The sequence below is a fragment of the Oncorhynchus clarkii genome, chromosome 30 (genome assembly GCF_045791955.1).
Source record: "Oncorhynchus clarkii lewisi isolate Uvic-CL-2024 chromosome 30, UVic_Ocla_1.0, whole genome shotgun sequence".
In the NCBI taxonomy this organism is placed as follows: domain Eukaryota; kingdom Metazoa; phylum Chordata; class Actinopteri; order Salmoniformes; family Salmonidae; genus Oncorhynchus; species Oncorhynchus clarkii.
Window position 1 is genome coordinate 46198186 of NC_092176.1, and position 17647 is coordinate 46215832.

General features: G+C 46.7%; 1 protein-coding gene across 2 annotated transcripts in view; it reads left to right on the top strand.

Annotated features, from left to right (window-relative positions):
* LOC139389367 (protein RUFY3-like) overlaps nt 1-17647 on the top strand; it is a 59582-nt gene that overhangs the window by 25395 nt on the left and 16540 nt on the right. For both annotated transcript variants that reach the window (XM_071136079.1, XM_071136080.1), the window contains exons 4-11: nt 902-1003; nt 1492-1615; nt 4549-4613; nt 6256-6391; nt 6559-6651; nt 7231-7317; nt 12770-12937; nt 13073-13170. In XM_071136079.1, coding sequence (XP_070992180.1) covers nt 902-1003; nt 1492-1615; nt 4549-4613; nt 6256-6391; nt 6559-6651; nt 7231-7317; nt 12770-12937; nt 13073-13170 — 873 coding nt within the window. The remainder of the gene's footprint in view (nt 1-901; nt 1004-1491; nt 1616-4548; nt 4614-6255; nt 6392-6558; nt 6652-7230; nt 7318-12769; nt 12938-13072; nt 13171-17647) is intronic.

The following is a 17647-nucleotide window of genomic DNA, read 5'->3' on the forward strand; positions in this document are numbered from 1 at the left end:
CTTGGAAGCCTCCCCCTTTCCCTCCAAAAATAACAATGGTCGTTATGACCAAACAGTTCCACTTTTGTTTTATCAGACCAGAGGACATTTCTCCAAAAACTACGATCTTTGTCTCCATGTGCAGTTGCAAACCGCAGGCTGGCTTTTTTATGGCGGTTTTGGAGCAGTGGCTTCTTCCATGCTGAGCGGCCTTTCAGGTTGTGTCCATATAGAACTTGTTTTACTGTGGATATAGATACTTTTGTACCTGTTTCCTCCAACATCTTCACAAGGTCCTTTGCTGTTGTTCTGGGATTGATTTGCACCAAAGTACGTTCATCTCTAGGAGAAAGAATACGTCTCCTTCCTGAGCGGTATGACGGCTGGCGTGGTCCCTTGGTGTTTATACTTGCGTACTATTGTTTGTACAGATGAACGTGGTACCTTCAGGCGTTTGGAAATTGCTCCCAATGTTGAACCAGACTTGTGGAGGTCTACAATTTCTTTTCTGAGGTCTTGGCTGATTTCTTTTAATTTTCCCATTATGTCAAGCAAAGAGGCACTGAGTTTGAAGGTAGGCCATGAAATACATCCACAGGTACATCTCCAATTGACTCAAATGATGTCAATTAGCCTATCAGAATCTAAAGCCATGACAGTGTATGTAAACTTCTGACCCACTGGAATTGTGATACAGTGAATTATAAGTGAAATAATCTGTCTGTAAACAATTGTTGGAAAAATGACTTGTAGATGTAGATGTCCTAACCGACTTGCCAAAACTATAGTTTGTTAACAAGAAATTTGTGGATTGGTTGTATTGATGTTAACTTGTCACACGCTATCTGATTGGTGTAAGTCTCTGTCACTCACCGTTCAGTTGATATGTGATTGGTGTAAACAAACCCCTGTCACTCACCAGAACCCCGTTAGGAAGAGGGCGGGCCTGGCTGCGATTGGCCCTGATGCAGAAGAAGCTGTCAGACTACATGAAGACCATCATCAACAGAAAGGACCTGCTCAGGTGTGTGTGTGTGTGTGTGTGTGTGTGTGTGTGTGTGTGTGTGTGTGTGTGTGTGTGTGTGTGTGTGTGTGTGTGTGTGTGTGTGTGTGTGTGTGTGTGTGTGTGTGTGTGTGTGTGTGTGTGTGTGAGTGAGATCATACGTTGCCAGCGAGTTGTTCAATGAGGCCAATGGGGGTGTGTGTGTGTGCGCGTTAACAGTGTTGTTTAATGAGGCCGATGGTGTGTGTGCGTTAACAGTGTTGTTTAATGAGGCCGATGGTGTGTGTGTGTGTGTGTGTGTGTGTGTGCGCGTTAACAGTGTTGTTTAATGAGGCCGATGGAGTGTGTGTGTGTGTGTGCGCGTTAACAGTGTTGTTTAATGAGGCCGATGGTGTGTGTGTGCGTTAACAGTGTTGTTTAATGAGGCCGATGGAGTGTGTGTGTGTGTGTGTGTGTGCGCGCGTTAACAGTGTTGTTTAATGAGGCCGATGGTGTGTGTGTGTTAACAGTGAGTTCTACGAGGCCAATGCTCTCATGATGGAGGAGGAGGGAGCCGTGATCGCCGGGCTGCTGGTTGGGTTGAACGTCATCGATGCCAACCTCTGTATGAAAGGAGAAGACCTGGACTCACAGGTTGATGTTCTACACTGTGTAGTTACACTGTAGTTAGTACACTATACATTTACATTGTAGTTAGTACACTATACATTTACACTGTAGTTACACTGTAGTTAGTACACTATACATTTACATTGTAGTTAGTACACTATACATTTACACTGTAGTTAGTACACTATACATTTACATTGTAGTCAGTACACTATACATTTACACTGTAGTTACACTGTAGTCAGTACACTATACATTTACACTGTAGTTACACTGTAGTCAGTACACTATACATAGTTACACTGTAGTCAGTACACTATACATTTACACTGTAGTTACACTGTAGTCGGTACACTACATCGACACTGTAGTTAGTACACTACATTTACACTGTAGTCAGTACACTATACATTTACATTGTAGTCGGTACACTATACATTTACACTGTAGTCAGTACACTATACATTTACACTGTAGTTAGTACACTACATTTACACTGTAGTCAGTACACTATACATTTACACTGTAGTCAGTACACTATACATTTACACTGTAGTTAGTACACTATACATTTACACTGTAGTCAGTACACTATACATTTACACTGTAGTTACACTGTAGTTAGTACACTATACATTTACACTGTAGTTACACTGTAGTTAGTACACTATACATTTACAATGTAGTTACACTGTAGTTAGTACACTATACATTTACACTGTAGTTAGTACCCTATGCATTTACACTGTAGTTACACTGTAGTCAGTACACTATACATTTACATTGTAGTCGGTACACTATACATTTACACTGTAGTCAGTACACTATACATTTACACTGTAGTTAGTACACTATACATTTACACTAGTCAGTACACTATACATTTACACTGTAGTTAGTACACTATAAATTTACACTGTAGTTAGTACACTATACATTTACACTGTAGTCAGTACACTATACATTTACACTGTAGTCAGTACACTATACATTTACACTGTAGTTACACTGTAGTCGGTACACTACATCTACACTGTAGTTAGTACACTACATTTACACTGTAGTCAGTACACTATACATTTACATTGTAGTCGGTACACTACATTTACACTGTAGTCAGTACACTATACATTTACACTGTAGTCAGTACACTATACATTTACACTGTAGTTAGTACACTATACATTTACACTGTAGTCAGTACACTATACATTTACACTGTAGTTACACTGTAGTTAGTACACTATACATTTACACTGTAGTTACACTGTAGTTAGTACACTATACATTTACAATGTAGTTACACTGTAGTTAGTACACTATACATTTACACTGTAGTTAGTACCCTATGCATTTACACTGTAGTTACACTGTAGTCAGTACACTATACATTTACATTGTAGTCGGTACACTATACATTTACACTGTAGTCAGTACACTATACATTTACACTGTAGTTAGTACACTATACATTTACACTAGTCAGTACACTATACATTTACACTGTAGTTAGTACACTATACATTTACACTGTAGTCAGTACACTATACATTTACACTGTAGTCAGTACACTATACATTTACACTGTAGTCAGTACACTATACATTTACACTGTAGTTAGTACACTACATTTACACTGTAGTCAGTACACTATACATTTACACTGTAGTCAGTACACTATACATTTACACTGTAGTTAGTACACTATACATTTACACTGTAGTCAGTACACTATACATTTACACTGTAGTTACACTGTAGTTAGTACACTATACATTTACACTGTAGTTACACTGTAGTTAGTACACTATACATTTACAATGTAGTTACACTGTAGTTAGTACACTATACATTTACACTGTAGTTAGTACCCTATGCATTTACACTGTAGTTACACTGTAGTCAGTACACTATACATTTACATTGTAGTCGGTACACTATACATTTACACTGTAGTCAGTACACTATACATTTACACTGTAGTCAGTACACTATACATTTACACTGTAGTTAGTACACTATACATTTACACTGTAGTCAGTACACTACATTTACACTGTAGTTAGTACACTATACATTTACACTGTAGTTAGTACACTATACATTTACACTGTAGTCAGTACACTATACATTTACACTGTAGTCAGTACACTATACATTTACACTGTAGTCAGTACACTATACATTTACACTGTAGTCAGTACACTATACATTTACACTGTAGTCAGTACACTATACATTTACACTAGTCAGTACACTATACATTTACACTGTAGTCAGTACACTATACATTTACACTGTAGTCAGTACACTATACATTTACACTGTAGTCAGTACACTATACATTTACACTGTAGTCAGTACACTATACATTTACACTGTAGTTAGTACACTATACATTTACACTAGTCAGTACACTATACATTTACACTGTAGTTAGTACACTATAAATTTACACTGTAGTTAGTACACTATACATTTACACTGTAGTCAGTACACTATACATTTACACTGTAGTCAGTACACTATACATTTACACTGTAGTCAGTACACTATACATTTACACTGTAGTTAGTACACTATACATTTACACTGTAGTCAGTACACTACATTTACACTGTAGTCAGTACACTATACATTTACACTGTAGTCAGTACACTATACATTTACACTGTAGTCAGTACACTACATTTACACTGTAGTTAGTACACTATACATTTACACTGTAGTTAGTACACTATACATTTACACTGTAGTTAGTACACTATACATTTACAAAGGGTCTGAATACTTTCCAAAGCGGCTGTATTACCTTCATTTGACCGGGACAATCCACACCTTTTATAAACATGACAGATTTATCCAGACAGCTAGTTTTCAACTGCAGAACCTTGATTCTGTGTTTCTCTTCCTAACTGAAGTGTTCATGCCAGTGTCTGTCTGTTTCCTGTTCCCAGGTCGGGGTGATAGACTTCTCCATGTATCTTAAGGATGGAGGTCACAGCAGCAAGACTGTAGAAGGGTGAGTTCCTCCTCTTCTTGAGGAGACACGGCCCCAGTGCTGAGGAGACACGGCCCCAGTGCTGAGGAGACACGGCCTCAGTGCTGAGGAGACACGGCCCCAGTGCTGAGGAGACACGGCCCCAGTGCTGAGGAGACACGGCCCCAGTGCTGAGGAGACACGGCCCTAGTGCTGAGGAGACACGGCCCTAGTGCTGAGGAGACACGGCCCTAGAGAGACACGGCCCTAGAGAGACACGGCCCTAGAGAGACACGGCCCTAGTGCTGAGGAGACACGGCCCTAGTGCTGAGGAGACACGGCCCTAGTGCTGAGGAGACACGGCCCTAGTGCTGAGGAGACACGGCCCTAGTGCTGAGGAGACACGGCCCTAGAGAGACACGGCCCTAGAGAGACACGGCCCTAGAGAGACACGGCCCTAGTGTTGAGGAGACACAGCCCTAGTGTTGAGGAGAGACGGCCCTAGAAAGACACGGCCCTAGTGTTGAGGAGACACGGCCCTAGTGTTGAGGAGACACGGCCCTAGTGTTGAGGAGACACGGCCCTAGTGTTGAGGAGACACGGCCCTAGAGAGACACGGCCCTAGTGTTGAGGAGACACGGCCCTAGTGTTGAGGAGACACGGCCCTAGAGAGACACGGCCCTAGTGTTGAGGAGACACGGCCCTAGAGAGACACGGCCCTAGTGTTGAGGAGACACGGCCCTAGAGAGACACGGCCCTAGTGTTGAGGAGACACGGCCCTAGAGAGACACGGCCCTAGTGTTGAGGAGACACGGCCCTAGAGAGACACGGCCCTAGAGAGACACGGCCCTAGAGTTGAGGAGACACGGCCCTAGTGTTGAGGAGACACGGCCCTAGAGAGACACGGCCCTAGTGTTGAGAGACACGACCTAGTGTTGAGAGACACGGCCTAGTGTTGAGAGACACGGCCTAGTGTTGAGAGACACGGCTTAGTGTTGAGAGACACGGCTTAGTGTTGAGAGACACGGCTTAGTGTTGAGAGACACGACCTAGTGTTGAGAGACACGGCCTAGTGTTGAGAGACACGGCCCTAGTGTTGAGGAGACACGGCCCTAGAGAGACACGGCCCTAGAGAGACACGGCCCTAGAGTTGAGGAGACACGGCCCTAGTGTTGAGGAGACACGGCCCTAGAGAGACACGGCCCTAGTGTTGAGAGACACGACCTAGTGTTGAGAGACACGGCCTAGTGTTGAGAGACACGGCTTAGTGTTGAGGAGACACGGCCCTAGAGAGACACGGCCTAGTGTTGAGAGACACGACCTAGTGTTGAGAGACACGGCCTAGTGTTGAGAGACACGGCTTAGTGTTGAGAGACACGGCCCTAGAGAGACACGGCCTAGTGTTGAGAGACACGACCTAGTGTTGAGAGACACGGCCTAGTGTTGAGAGACACGGCCTAGTGTTGAGAGACACGGCCTAGTGTTGAGAGACACGACCTAGTGTTGAGAGACACGGCCTAGTGTTGAGAGACACGGCTTTGTGTTGAGAGACACGGCTTAGTGTTGAGAGACACGGCCTAGTGTTGAGAGACACGACCTAGTGTTGAGAGACACAGCCTAGTGTTGAGAGACACGGCCCTACATACTTACCACATGTTTTGTATTTTGTCTCGTCTCCCACCAGGGATGGACAGATCACAGCCATCCTGGACCAGAAGAACTACGTTGAGGAGCTCAACAGACACCTGAGTGCTTCGGTCAACAACCTGCAGGCCAAAGTGGACACTATGGAGAAGTCCAACACCAAGCTCACTGAAGAGGTGGGCTGGTTAGTTTCTACCTGGTTCTCATTTCTACCGTGCGTTCTGCCACTGCACTATGGTGCCGAGAGGTGCTTTTCTAGAAGCCCACTGGTGTGTGGTCTGTCCAGTTTGCAGTAGACTACATTAGTAATGTATGTTTGTAACCTGCTGTGTTGTCTGTCCAGCTTGCAGTAGCCAACAACCGGATCATCACCCTACAAGAGGATGTAGAACGAGTCAAGGAGGAGAGCTCCTACCAGCTAGAGTCCAGTCGCAAGGTTGTCCACCCCTCAAACATTTTCAGAAATATCTCGTATGTAGGGTGTACTTGGCTGTATGTTGTAGGGTGTACTTGGCTGTATGTTGTAGGGTGTACTTGGCTGTTTGTTGTAAGGTGTACTTGGCTGTTTGTTGTAGGGTGTACTTGTCTGTTTGTTGTAGGGTGTACTTGGCTGTATGTTGTAGGGTGTACTTGGCTGTATGGTGTACTTGGCTGTATGTTGTAGGGTGTACTTGGCTGTTTGTTGTAGGGTGTACTTGTCTGTTTGTTGTAGGGTGTACTTGGCTGTATGTTGTAGGGTGTACTTGGCTGTATGGTGTACTTGGCTGTATGTTGTAGGGTGTACTTGGCTGTAGGGTGTACTTGGCTTTATGTTGTAGGGTGTACTTGGCTGTATGTTGTAGGGTGTACTTGGCTGTATGTTGTAGGTTGTACTTGGCTGTATGTTGTAGGGTGTACTTGGCTGTATGTTGTAGGGTGTACTTGGCTGTATGTTGTAGGGTGTACTTGGCTGTATGTTGTAGGGTGTAATAATTGAGTTGTATATCATGTAATGTGCTCCATGTTGTCTCGCCAGGCGTCGCGGTCAGGGGACGGCTTGGCAGACGGCCAGGTGCTGGGAGAGGCACGCAAACAGCTTAAGGAGGAAACTCTGCTACGATTGGTCAGTTTCTCTCTCTGTTCGTCCCCTTTATTCCTGACATGGATCAGATATTTCCTCCCTCCTCTATCCCCCTCAGGACATGGAGTTGGAGGTGCAGATTAGAGGTCGACCGATCAATCGGAATGGCTGATTTAATTAGGGCCTATTTCAAGTTTTCATAACAATCGGTAATCTGTATTTTTGGCCACCGGTTTGCCGAATTATTTAAAAAAAAATTTTTTACACATTTAATTTACCAGGCAAGACAGTTAAGAACACATTCTTATTTTCAATGACTGCCTAGGAACAGTGGGTTAACTGGTCTAGGAACAGTGGGTTAACTGGTCTAGGAACAGTGGGTTAACTGGTCAAGGAACAGTGGGTTAACTGGTCTAGGAACAGTGGGTTAACTGGTCTAGGAACGGTGGGTTAACTGGTCTAGGAACGGTGGGTTAACTGGTCTAGGAACAGTGGGTTAACTGGTCTAGGAACGGTGGGTTAACTGGTCTAGGAACAGTAGGTTAACTGGTCTAGGAACAGTGGGTTAACTGGTCTAGGAACGGTGGGTTAACTGGTCTAGGAACGGTAGGTTAACTGGTCTAGGAACAGTGGGTTAACTGGTCTAGGAACAGTGGGTTAACTGGTCTAGGAACGGTGGGTTAACTGGTCTAGGAACGGTGGGTTAACTGGTCTAGGAACGGTGGGTTAACTGGTCTAGGAACAGTGGGTTAACTGGTCTAGGAACAGTGGGTTAACTGGTCTAGGAACAGTGGGTTAACTGGTCTAGGAACAGTGGGTTAACTGGTCTAGGAACAGTGGGTTAACTGGTCTAGGAACGGTGGGTTAACTGGTCTAGGAACGGTGAGTTAACTGGTCTAGGAACAGTGGGTTAACTGGTCTAGGAACAGTGGGTTAACTGGTCTAGGAACAGTGGGTTAACTGGTCTAGGAACGGTGGGTTAACTGGTCTAGGAACGGTGGGTTAACTGGTCTAGGAACGGTGGGTTAACTGGTCTAGGAACGGTGGGTTAACTGGTCTAGGAACGGTGGGTTAACTGGTCTAGGAACGGTGGGGTTAACTGGTCTAGGAACGGTGGGTTAACTGGTCTAGGAACGGTGGGTTAACTGGTCTAGGAACGGTGGGTTAACTGGTCTAGGAACGGTGGGTTAACTGGTCTAGGAACGGTGGGTTAACTGGTCTAGGAACGGTGGGTTAACTGGTCTAGGAACGGTGGGTTAACTGGTCTAGGAACGGTGGGTTAACTGGTCTAGGAACGGTGGGTTAACTGGTCTAGGAACGGTGGGTTAACTGGTCTAGGAACGGTGGGTTAACTGGTCTAGGAACGGTGGGTTAACTGGTCTAGGAACGGTGGGTTAACTGGTCTAGGAACGGTGGGTTAACTGGTCTAGGAACGGTGGGTTAACTGGTCTAGGAACGGTGGGTTAACTGGTCTAGGAACGGTGGGTTAACTGGTCTAGGAACGGTGGGTTAACTGGTCTAGGAACGGTGGGTTAACTGGTCTAGGAACGGTGGGTTAACTGGTCTAGGAACGGTGGGTTAACTGGTCTAGGAACGGTGGGTTAACTGGTCTAGGAACGGTGGGTTAACTGGTCTAGGAACGGTGGGTTAACTGGTCTAGGAACGGTGGGTTAACTGGTCTAGGAACGGTGGGTTAACTGGTCTAGGAACGGTGGGTTAACTGGTCTAGGAACGGTGGGTTAACTGGTCTAGGAACGGTGGGTTAACTGGTCTAGGAACGGTGGGTTAACTGGTCTAGGAACAGTGGGTTAACTGGTCTAGGAACAGTGGGTTAACTGGTCTAGGAACAGTGGGTTAACTGGTCTAGGAACAGTGGGTTAACTGGTCTAGGAACAGTGGGTTAACTGGTCTAGGAACAGTGGGTTAACTGGTCTAGGAACAGTGGGTTAACTGGCCTAGGAACAGTGGGTTAACTGGTCTAGGAACAGTGGGTTAACTGGCCTAGGAACAGTGGGTTAACTGGTCTAGGAACAGTGGGTTAACTGGTCTAGGAACAGTGGGTTAACTGGTCTAGGAACAGTGGGTTAACTGGTCTAGGAACAGTGGGCTAACTGGTCTAGGAACAGTGGGTTAACTGGTCTAGGAACAGTGGGCTAACTGGTCTAGGAACAGTGGGTTAACTGGCCTAGGAACAGTGGGTTAACTGGTCTAGGAACAGTGGGTTAACTGGTCTAGGAACAGTGGGTTAACTGGCCTAGGAACAGTGGGTTAACTGGCCTAGGAACAGTGGGTTAACTGGCCTAGGAACAGTGGGTTAACTGGTCTAGGAACAGTGGGTTAACTGGTCTAGGAACAGTGGGTTAACTGGTCTAGGAACAGTGGGTTAACTGGTCTAGGAACAGTGGGTTAACTGGTCTAGGAACAGTGGGTTAACTGGTCGAGGAACAGTGGGTTAACTGGTCTAGGAACAGTGGGTTAACTGGTCTAGGAACAGGGGGTTAACTGGTCTAGGAACAGTGGGTTAACTGGTCTAGGAACAGGGGGTTAACTGCCTTTTTCAGGGGCAGAACGACAGATTACCTTGTCAGCTCGTGGATTCGTTTTTGCAACCTTGCGGTTAACTAGTCCAACGCTCTAACCACCTACCTTACATTGCATTCCACGAGGAAACTGCGTGGCAGGCTGACTACCTGTTACACGAGGGCAGCAAGGAGCCAAGGTAAGGTGCTAGCTAGCATTAAACTTATCTTATAAAAAAACGATCAATCTTAACATAATCACTAGTTAACTACACATGGTTGATGATATTACTAGGTTAACTAGCTTGTCCTGCGTTGCATATAATCGATGCGGTGCCTGTTAGTTAATCATTGAATCATAGTCTACGTCACCAAACGGGTGATTTAACAAGCGCATTCGCAAAAAAAACGTTGCACCAATGTGTACCTAACCAAAAACACCTTTCTTAAAATCAATACACAAGTATATATTTTTAAACCTGCATATTTAGTTAATAATGCCTGCTAACGTGAATTTCCTTGAACTAGGGAAATTGTGTCACTTCTCTTGCGTTCCATGCAAGTAGTCAGGGTATATGCAGCAGTTTGGGCCACCTGGCTCGTTGCGAAATGTGTGAAGACCATTTCTTCCTAACAAAGACCGTAATTAATTAGCCAGAATTGTACATAATTATGACATAACATTGAAGGTTGTGCAATGTAACAGCAATATTTAGACTGATGGATGCCACCCGTTAGATAAAATACTGAACGGTTCCATATTTCACTGAAAGAATAAACGTTTTGTTTTCTAAATGATAGTTTCCAGATTCGACCATATTAATGACCAAAGGCTCGTATTTCTGTGTGTTATTATGTTATAATTAAGTCTCTGATTTGATAGAGCAGTCTGACTGAGTGGTGGTAGGCAGCAGCAGGCTCGTAAGCATTCATTCAAACAGCACTTTAGTGCGTTTTGCCAGCAGCTCTTCGCTGTGCTTCAAGCATTGAGCTGTTTATGACTTCAAGCCCATCATCTCCCGAGATGAGGCTGGTGTAACCGAAGTGAAATGGCTGGCTAGTTAGCGGCGTCCGCGCTAATAGCGTTTCAAACGTCACTCGCTCTGAGACTTGGAGTGGTTGTTCCCCTTGCTCTGCATGGGTAACGCTGCTTTGATGGTAGCTGTTGTCGTTGTGTTGCTGGTTCGAGCCCAGGGAGGACCGAGAGGGACGGAAGCTATACTGTTATACTGGCATTACTAAAGTGCCTATAAGAACATCCAATAGTCAAAGGTATATGAAATACAAATGGTATAGAGGGAAATAGTCCTATAATTCCTATAATAACTACAACCTAAAACTTATTACCTGGGAATATTGAAGACTCATGTTAAAAAGGAACCACCAGCTTTCATATGTTCTCATGTTCTGAGCAAGGAACTTAAACGTTAGCTTTCTTACATGGCACATATTGCACTTTTACTTTCTTCTCCAACACTTTGTTTTTGCATAATTTACACCAAATTGAACATGTTTCATTATTTATTTGAGGTTAATTTGATTTTATTGATGTATTATATTAAGTTAAAATAAGTGTTCATTCAGTATTGTTGTAATTGTCATTATTACAAATAAATGTAAAAATCGGCCGACTAATCGGTATCAGCTTTTTTTGGTCCTCCAATAATCTGTATCGGTGTTGAAAAATCATAATCGGTCGACCTCTAGTGCAGATTGTCTCTCTATCCCTCTCCCTCATTAATCTATCCTTCCTCTGTCCTCTCCATCATTCATCCCCCCTCTTCCTCCGCCCCCCCTCTCCATCATTCATCCCCCCTCTTCCTCCGCCCCCCCCTCCATCATTCATCCCCCCCTCTTCCTCCGCCCCCCCCCCCTCTCCATCATTCATCCCCCCCTCTCCCCCCCTCTCCATCATTCATCCCCTCTCTTCCTCATCCCCCCTCTCTCTCATTCATCTATCCTTCCCCCCTCTCCATCATTCATCCCCCCTCTCCATCATTCATCCCCCCTCTCCATCATTCATCCCCTCTTCCTCCGCCCCCCCCCTCTCCATCATTCATCCCCCCTCTTCCTCCACCCCCCCTCTCCATCATTCATCCCCCCTCTTCCTCCGCCCCCCCTCCATCATTCATCCCCCCTCTTCCTCTGCCCCCCCCTCTCCATCATTCATCCCCCCTCTCCATCATTCATCCCCTCTCTTCCTCATTCCCCCTCTCCATCATTCATCTATCCATCCCCCCTCTCCATCATTCATCCCCCCTCTCCATCATTCATCTATCCTTCCTCTGCGCCCCGTACTAACCTGTCTCTCTCTCCCTGCTCCCCGTACTAACCCGCCCCCCTCTCCCTGCGCCCCGTACTAACCAGTCCCTCTCTCCCTGCACCCCGTACTAACCAGTCCCTCTCTCCCTGCGCCCCGTACTAACCCGTCCCTCTCTCCCTGCACCCCGTACTAACCAGTCCCTCTCTCCCTGCGCCCCGTACTAACCCGTCCCTCTCTCCCTGCACCCCGTACTAACCAGTCCCTCTCTCCCTGCACCCCGTACTAACCAGTCCCTCTCTCCCTGCTCCCCGTACTAACCAGTCCCTCTCTCCCTGCTCCCCGTACTAACCCGCCCCCCTCTCCCTGCGCCCCGTACTAACCCGCCCCCCTCTCCCTGCGCCCCGTACTAACCAGTCCCTCTCTCCCTGCGCCCCGTACTAACCCGTCCCTCTCTCCCTGCACCCCGTACTAACCCGTCCCTCTCTCCCTGCACCCCGTACTAACCCGTCCCCCTCTCCCTGCGCCCCGTACTAACCCGTCCCTCTCTCCCTGCACCCCGTACTAACCCGTCCCTCTCTCCCTGCGCCCCGTACTAACCCGTCCCTCTCGCCCTGCGCCCCGTACTAACCCGTCCCTCTCTCTCCCTGCGCCCCGTACTAACCCGTCCCCCTCTCCCTGCGCCCCGTACTAACCCGTCTCCCTTTCCCTCCAGGATGTAGAGAAGGAGTTGGAGGTTCAGATTGGTATGAAGCAGGAGATGGAGCTGTCTATGAAGATGTTAGAGACGGATATGTGTGAGAAACAGGATGCTCTGGTGGAACTACGACAACAGCTGGATGATCTCCGGACCCTCAACCTGCAGCTAGCGCAGAAGTCCCAGGTACACGCCTTGGGTGTGAGAGAGGCTCTTTTAGAAATGTAGTATTTTCTACAAAGACCCACAACTAACGCCCAGTTATTGGAATTTGAGTTAAGTGAATTGAAGTGTCATTGATCCCAACCTTGGTGTCCACAGAGCTCAGAGGTGAGCGCCAAGCAGAAGAGTGAGGTCATCAGTCGCCTAGAGGAGAAGACAAATCAGATGGCTGGGACAATAAAACAGCTAGAGATCAGGTGGGAGGTGACCCCATCTTCACACTCCACTACACACTACACTCAGGGCTCTGAAGCGCACTCCACTCCACACTACACACAGGGCTCTGAAGTGCACTCCACTCCACACTACACTCAGGGCTCTGAAGCACACACTACACTACACACTACATACAGGGCTCTAAAGCGCACAACACTACACACTCTACACTACACTCAGGGCTCTGAAGTGCACTTCACTATACACTACACTAAGGGCTCTGAAGTGCACTCCACTACACACTCTACACTACACTCAGGGCTCTGAAGTGCACTTCACTATACACTACACTAAGGGCTCTGAAGTGCACTCCACTACACACTCTACACTACACTCAGGGCTCTGAAGTGCACTCCACTACACACTCTACACTACACTCAGGGCTTTAAAGTACGCTCCACACTACACTCAGGGCTCTGAAGTGCACTCCACACTACACTCAATGCTCTGAGGTGCACTCCACTACACTCAGGGCTCTAAAGCGCACTCCACTCCACACTATACTCAGGCCTTTAAAGCGCACTCTACACTACACTCAGGGCTCTGAAGTGCACTCCAATCCACACTACACTACACTCAGGGCTCTGAAGTGCACTCCACTCCACACTACACTACACTCAGGGCTCTAAAGTGCACTCTACTCTACACTACACTCATGCCTCTAAAGCGCACTACACTGCACACTACTCAGGGCTCTAAAGCTTGAATATTTTAGTTGCATATGCCCCTAAATATTTTGCTGTGAGAATCTGGAATTTGTATTAGGGCGCATCGGTGAGACAAGGAAAAACTAAACCCAGAATAATTGTTGTTAAGATCGGGCTTCGCTGTACCGCTGCCTCTGAGTGTCATACGCCCCTGGCCCGGAAAACAAATCAAGTGCACCTGTAGGCCTATGGCTGGCCAATCAGATGGTTCAGATTATGGTGTCTGTAGTATCCTTGAACGCACAGCAAATGTGATACTCTGAGATTAAAAAAACTTTTAAAACCGGTCCTAGAGACTGTCAACGAATTCAGCAACGAGCTGCTGTTTTTATGAGTAACTTCATGTCTGTTGTTATTCAACACTGTCAACACTTTTATGAGCCATAAAATGCGTGTTCTCCTGCTCACACTGCAGATGAAATGAATGTATAGCCAGCAGCATTACCACCCTGCATACCACTGCTGGCTTGCTTCTGAAGCTAAGCAGGGTTGGTCCTGGTCGGTCCCTGGATGGGAGACCAGATGCTGCTGGAAGTGGTGTTGGAGGGCCAGTAGGAGGCACTGTTTCCTCTGATCTAAAAAATATCCCAAATGCCCCAGTGATTGGGGACATTGCCCTGTGTAGGGTGCCGTCTTTCGGATGGGACGTTAGTCAGGACACCCGTTTATCTGAGGTCATTAAAGATCCCATGGCACTTATCGTAAGAGTAGGGGTGTTAACCCCGGTGTCCTGGCTAAATTCCCAATCTGGCCCTCAAACCATCCCGATCATCTAATAATCCCCAGTTTACAATTGTCTCATTCACCCCCCCCCCCCCCCCCCTCCTCTCCCCTGTAACTATTCCCCAGGTCGTTGCTGTAAATGAGAAGTTCTCAGTCAACTAACCTGGTAAAATAACAGATAAATAAAATAGCAAAGTCTTCTGATTACCTCGCCTTGACTTTTTGATATTGAGGAATAACAACATGAATTTGTGCATGAGGCAGAAATGTCAAATCAAATCACAATTTATTAGGCCACATACAACACGTATTACAGTGAAATGCTTACTTACGAGCCCCTAACCAACAACGCAGTTTAAAATAAATATGAATTAAAAAATAAAAGTAACAAGTAATTAAAGAACAGCAGTAAAATAGCGAGACTAAATACAGGGGGGCACCGATACAGAGTCTATGTGCAGGGGCACCGGTTAGTTGAGATAATATGTACATGTAGCTAGAGGTAAAGTGACTATGATAATAACAGAGAGTAGCAGCAGTGTAAAGGTGGGGGTCAATGCAAATAGTCTGGGTAGCCATTTGATTAGATGTTCAGGAGTCTAATGGCTTGGGGGTAGAAGCTGTTGAGAAGCCTCTTGGACCTAGACTTGGGGCTCCGGTACCGCTTGCCATGCGGTAGTAGAGAGAACAGTCTATTACTAGGGTGGCTGGAGTCTTTGACCATTTTTAGGGCCTTCCTCTGACACCGCCTGGTATAGATGTCCTGGATGGCAGGAAGCTTGGGCCCAGTGATGTACTGGGCCGTACGCACTACCCTCTGTAGTACCTTGCGGTCGGAGGCTGAGCAGTTGCCATACCAGGCGGTGATGCAACCAGTCAGGATGCTCTCGATGGTGCAGCTGTAGAACCTTTTGAGGATCCCAGGACCCATGCCAAATCTTTTCAGTCTCCTGAGGGGGAATAGGAGTTGTCGTTACCTCTTCACAACTGTCTTGGTGTGTTTGGACCATGATGGTTTGTTGGTGATGTGGACACCAAGGAACTTGAAACTCTTGACCCGCTCCACTAACAGCCCCGTCGATGTGAATGTGGGCGTGTTCAGTCATCTTTTTCCTGTAGTCCACAATCATCTCCTTTGTCTTGATCACGTTGAGGGAGAGGTTGTTGTCATTGCACCTCACGGCCAGGTCTCTGACCTCCTCCCTATAGGCTGTCTCATCGTTGAGGGAGAGGTTGTTGTCGTTGCACCTCACGGCCAGGTCTCTGACCTCCTCCCTATAGGCTGTCTCATCGTTGAGGGAGAGGTTGTTGTCATTGCACCTCACGGCCAGGTCTCTGACCTCCTCCCTATAGGCTGTCTCATCGTTGAGGGAGAGGTTGTTGTCATTGCACCTCACGGCCAGGTCTCTGACCTCCTCCCTATAGGCTGTCTCATCGTTGAGGGAGAGGTTGTTGTCGTTGCACCTCACGGCCAGGTCTCTGACCTCCTCCCTATAGGCTGTCTCATCGTTGAGGGAGAGGTTGTTGTCATTGCACCTCACGGCCAGGTCTCTGACCTCCTCCCTATAGGCTGTCTCATCGTTGAGGGAGAGGTTGTTGTCATTGCACCTCACGGCCAGGTCTCTGACCTCCTCCCTATAGGCTGTCTCATCGTTGAGGGAGAGGTTGTTGTCGTTGCACCTCACGGCCAGGTCTCTGACCTCCTCCCTATAGGCTGTCTCATCGTTGAGGGAGAGGTTGTTGTCATTGCACCTCACGGCCAGATCTCTGACCTCCTCCCTATAGGCTGTCTCATCGTTGAGGGAGAGGTTGTTGTCATTGCACCTCACGGCCAGATCTCTGACCTCCTCCCTATAGGCTGTCTCATCGTTGAGGGAGAGGTTGTTGTCTTGGTTAGAACACGGCAAGGTCTCTGACCTCCTCCCTATAGGCTGTCTCGTCGTTGATCATCGACAAACTTAATGATGGTGTTGGAGTCGTGCCTGGCCGTGCAGTCATGAAGGAACAGGGAGTACAGGAGGGGACACACCCCTTTGGAGTGTAGAGTGCAATAGAGATTGCATCATCTGTGGATTTGTTGGGGCGGTATGCAAATCGGAGTGGCTCTAGAGTTTCTGGGATAATGGTGTTGATGTGAGCCATGACCAGCCTTTCAAAGCACTTAATGGCTACAGACGTGAGTGCTACAGGTCGGTAGTCATTTAGGCAGGTTACCGTAGTGTTCTTCGGCATAGGGACTATGGTGGTATTTTTAAAATGTTGGTATTATGGACTCGGACAGGGAGAGGTTGAAATATCAGTGAAGACACTTGCCAGTTGGTCAGCACATGCTCGGAGTACACGTCCTGGTAATCCGTCTGGCCCCGCAGCCTTGTGAATGTTGACCTGTTTGAAGGGTCTTACTCACGACTTGAGTTTCGCTGTAGTCTACACTGCTACACCTGTAGTCTACACTGCTGCGCCTGTAGTCTACACTGCTACACCTGTAGTCTACACTGCTACACCTGTAGTCTACACTACTACACCTGTAGTCTACACTACTACACCTGTAGTCTACACTGCTACACCTGTAGTCTACACTGCTACACCTGTAGTCTACTACTCTACTACACCTGCAGTCTACTACTCTACTACACCAGTAGTCTACTACTCTACTACACCAGTAGTCTACTACTCTACTACACCAGTAGTCTACTACTCTACTACACCACTAGTCTACTACTCTACTACACCAGTAGTCTACTACTCTACTACACCACTAGTCTACTACTCTACTACACCTGCAGTCTACTACTCTACTACACCACTTGTCCACTACTCATAATAATAGGACTGGAGTTTACCCAAAGCATTTTGGATGGATTTCATGGACCCAGATGAAGACCAATCCTGGATTGAGAGAGAATCTCCTCTGACAAAGCTTTGGACAGACTCTTGCCAGTGTTTTTGACTCTCAGATCTAATCTAAACATGTGTTCTTTTCAGGGCTTAGTAACTACCCTCTTCCTTTTCCCCCTCTCTATCTATT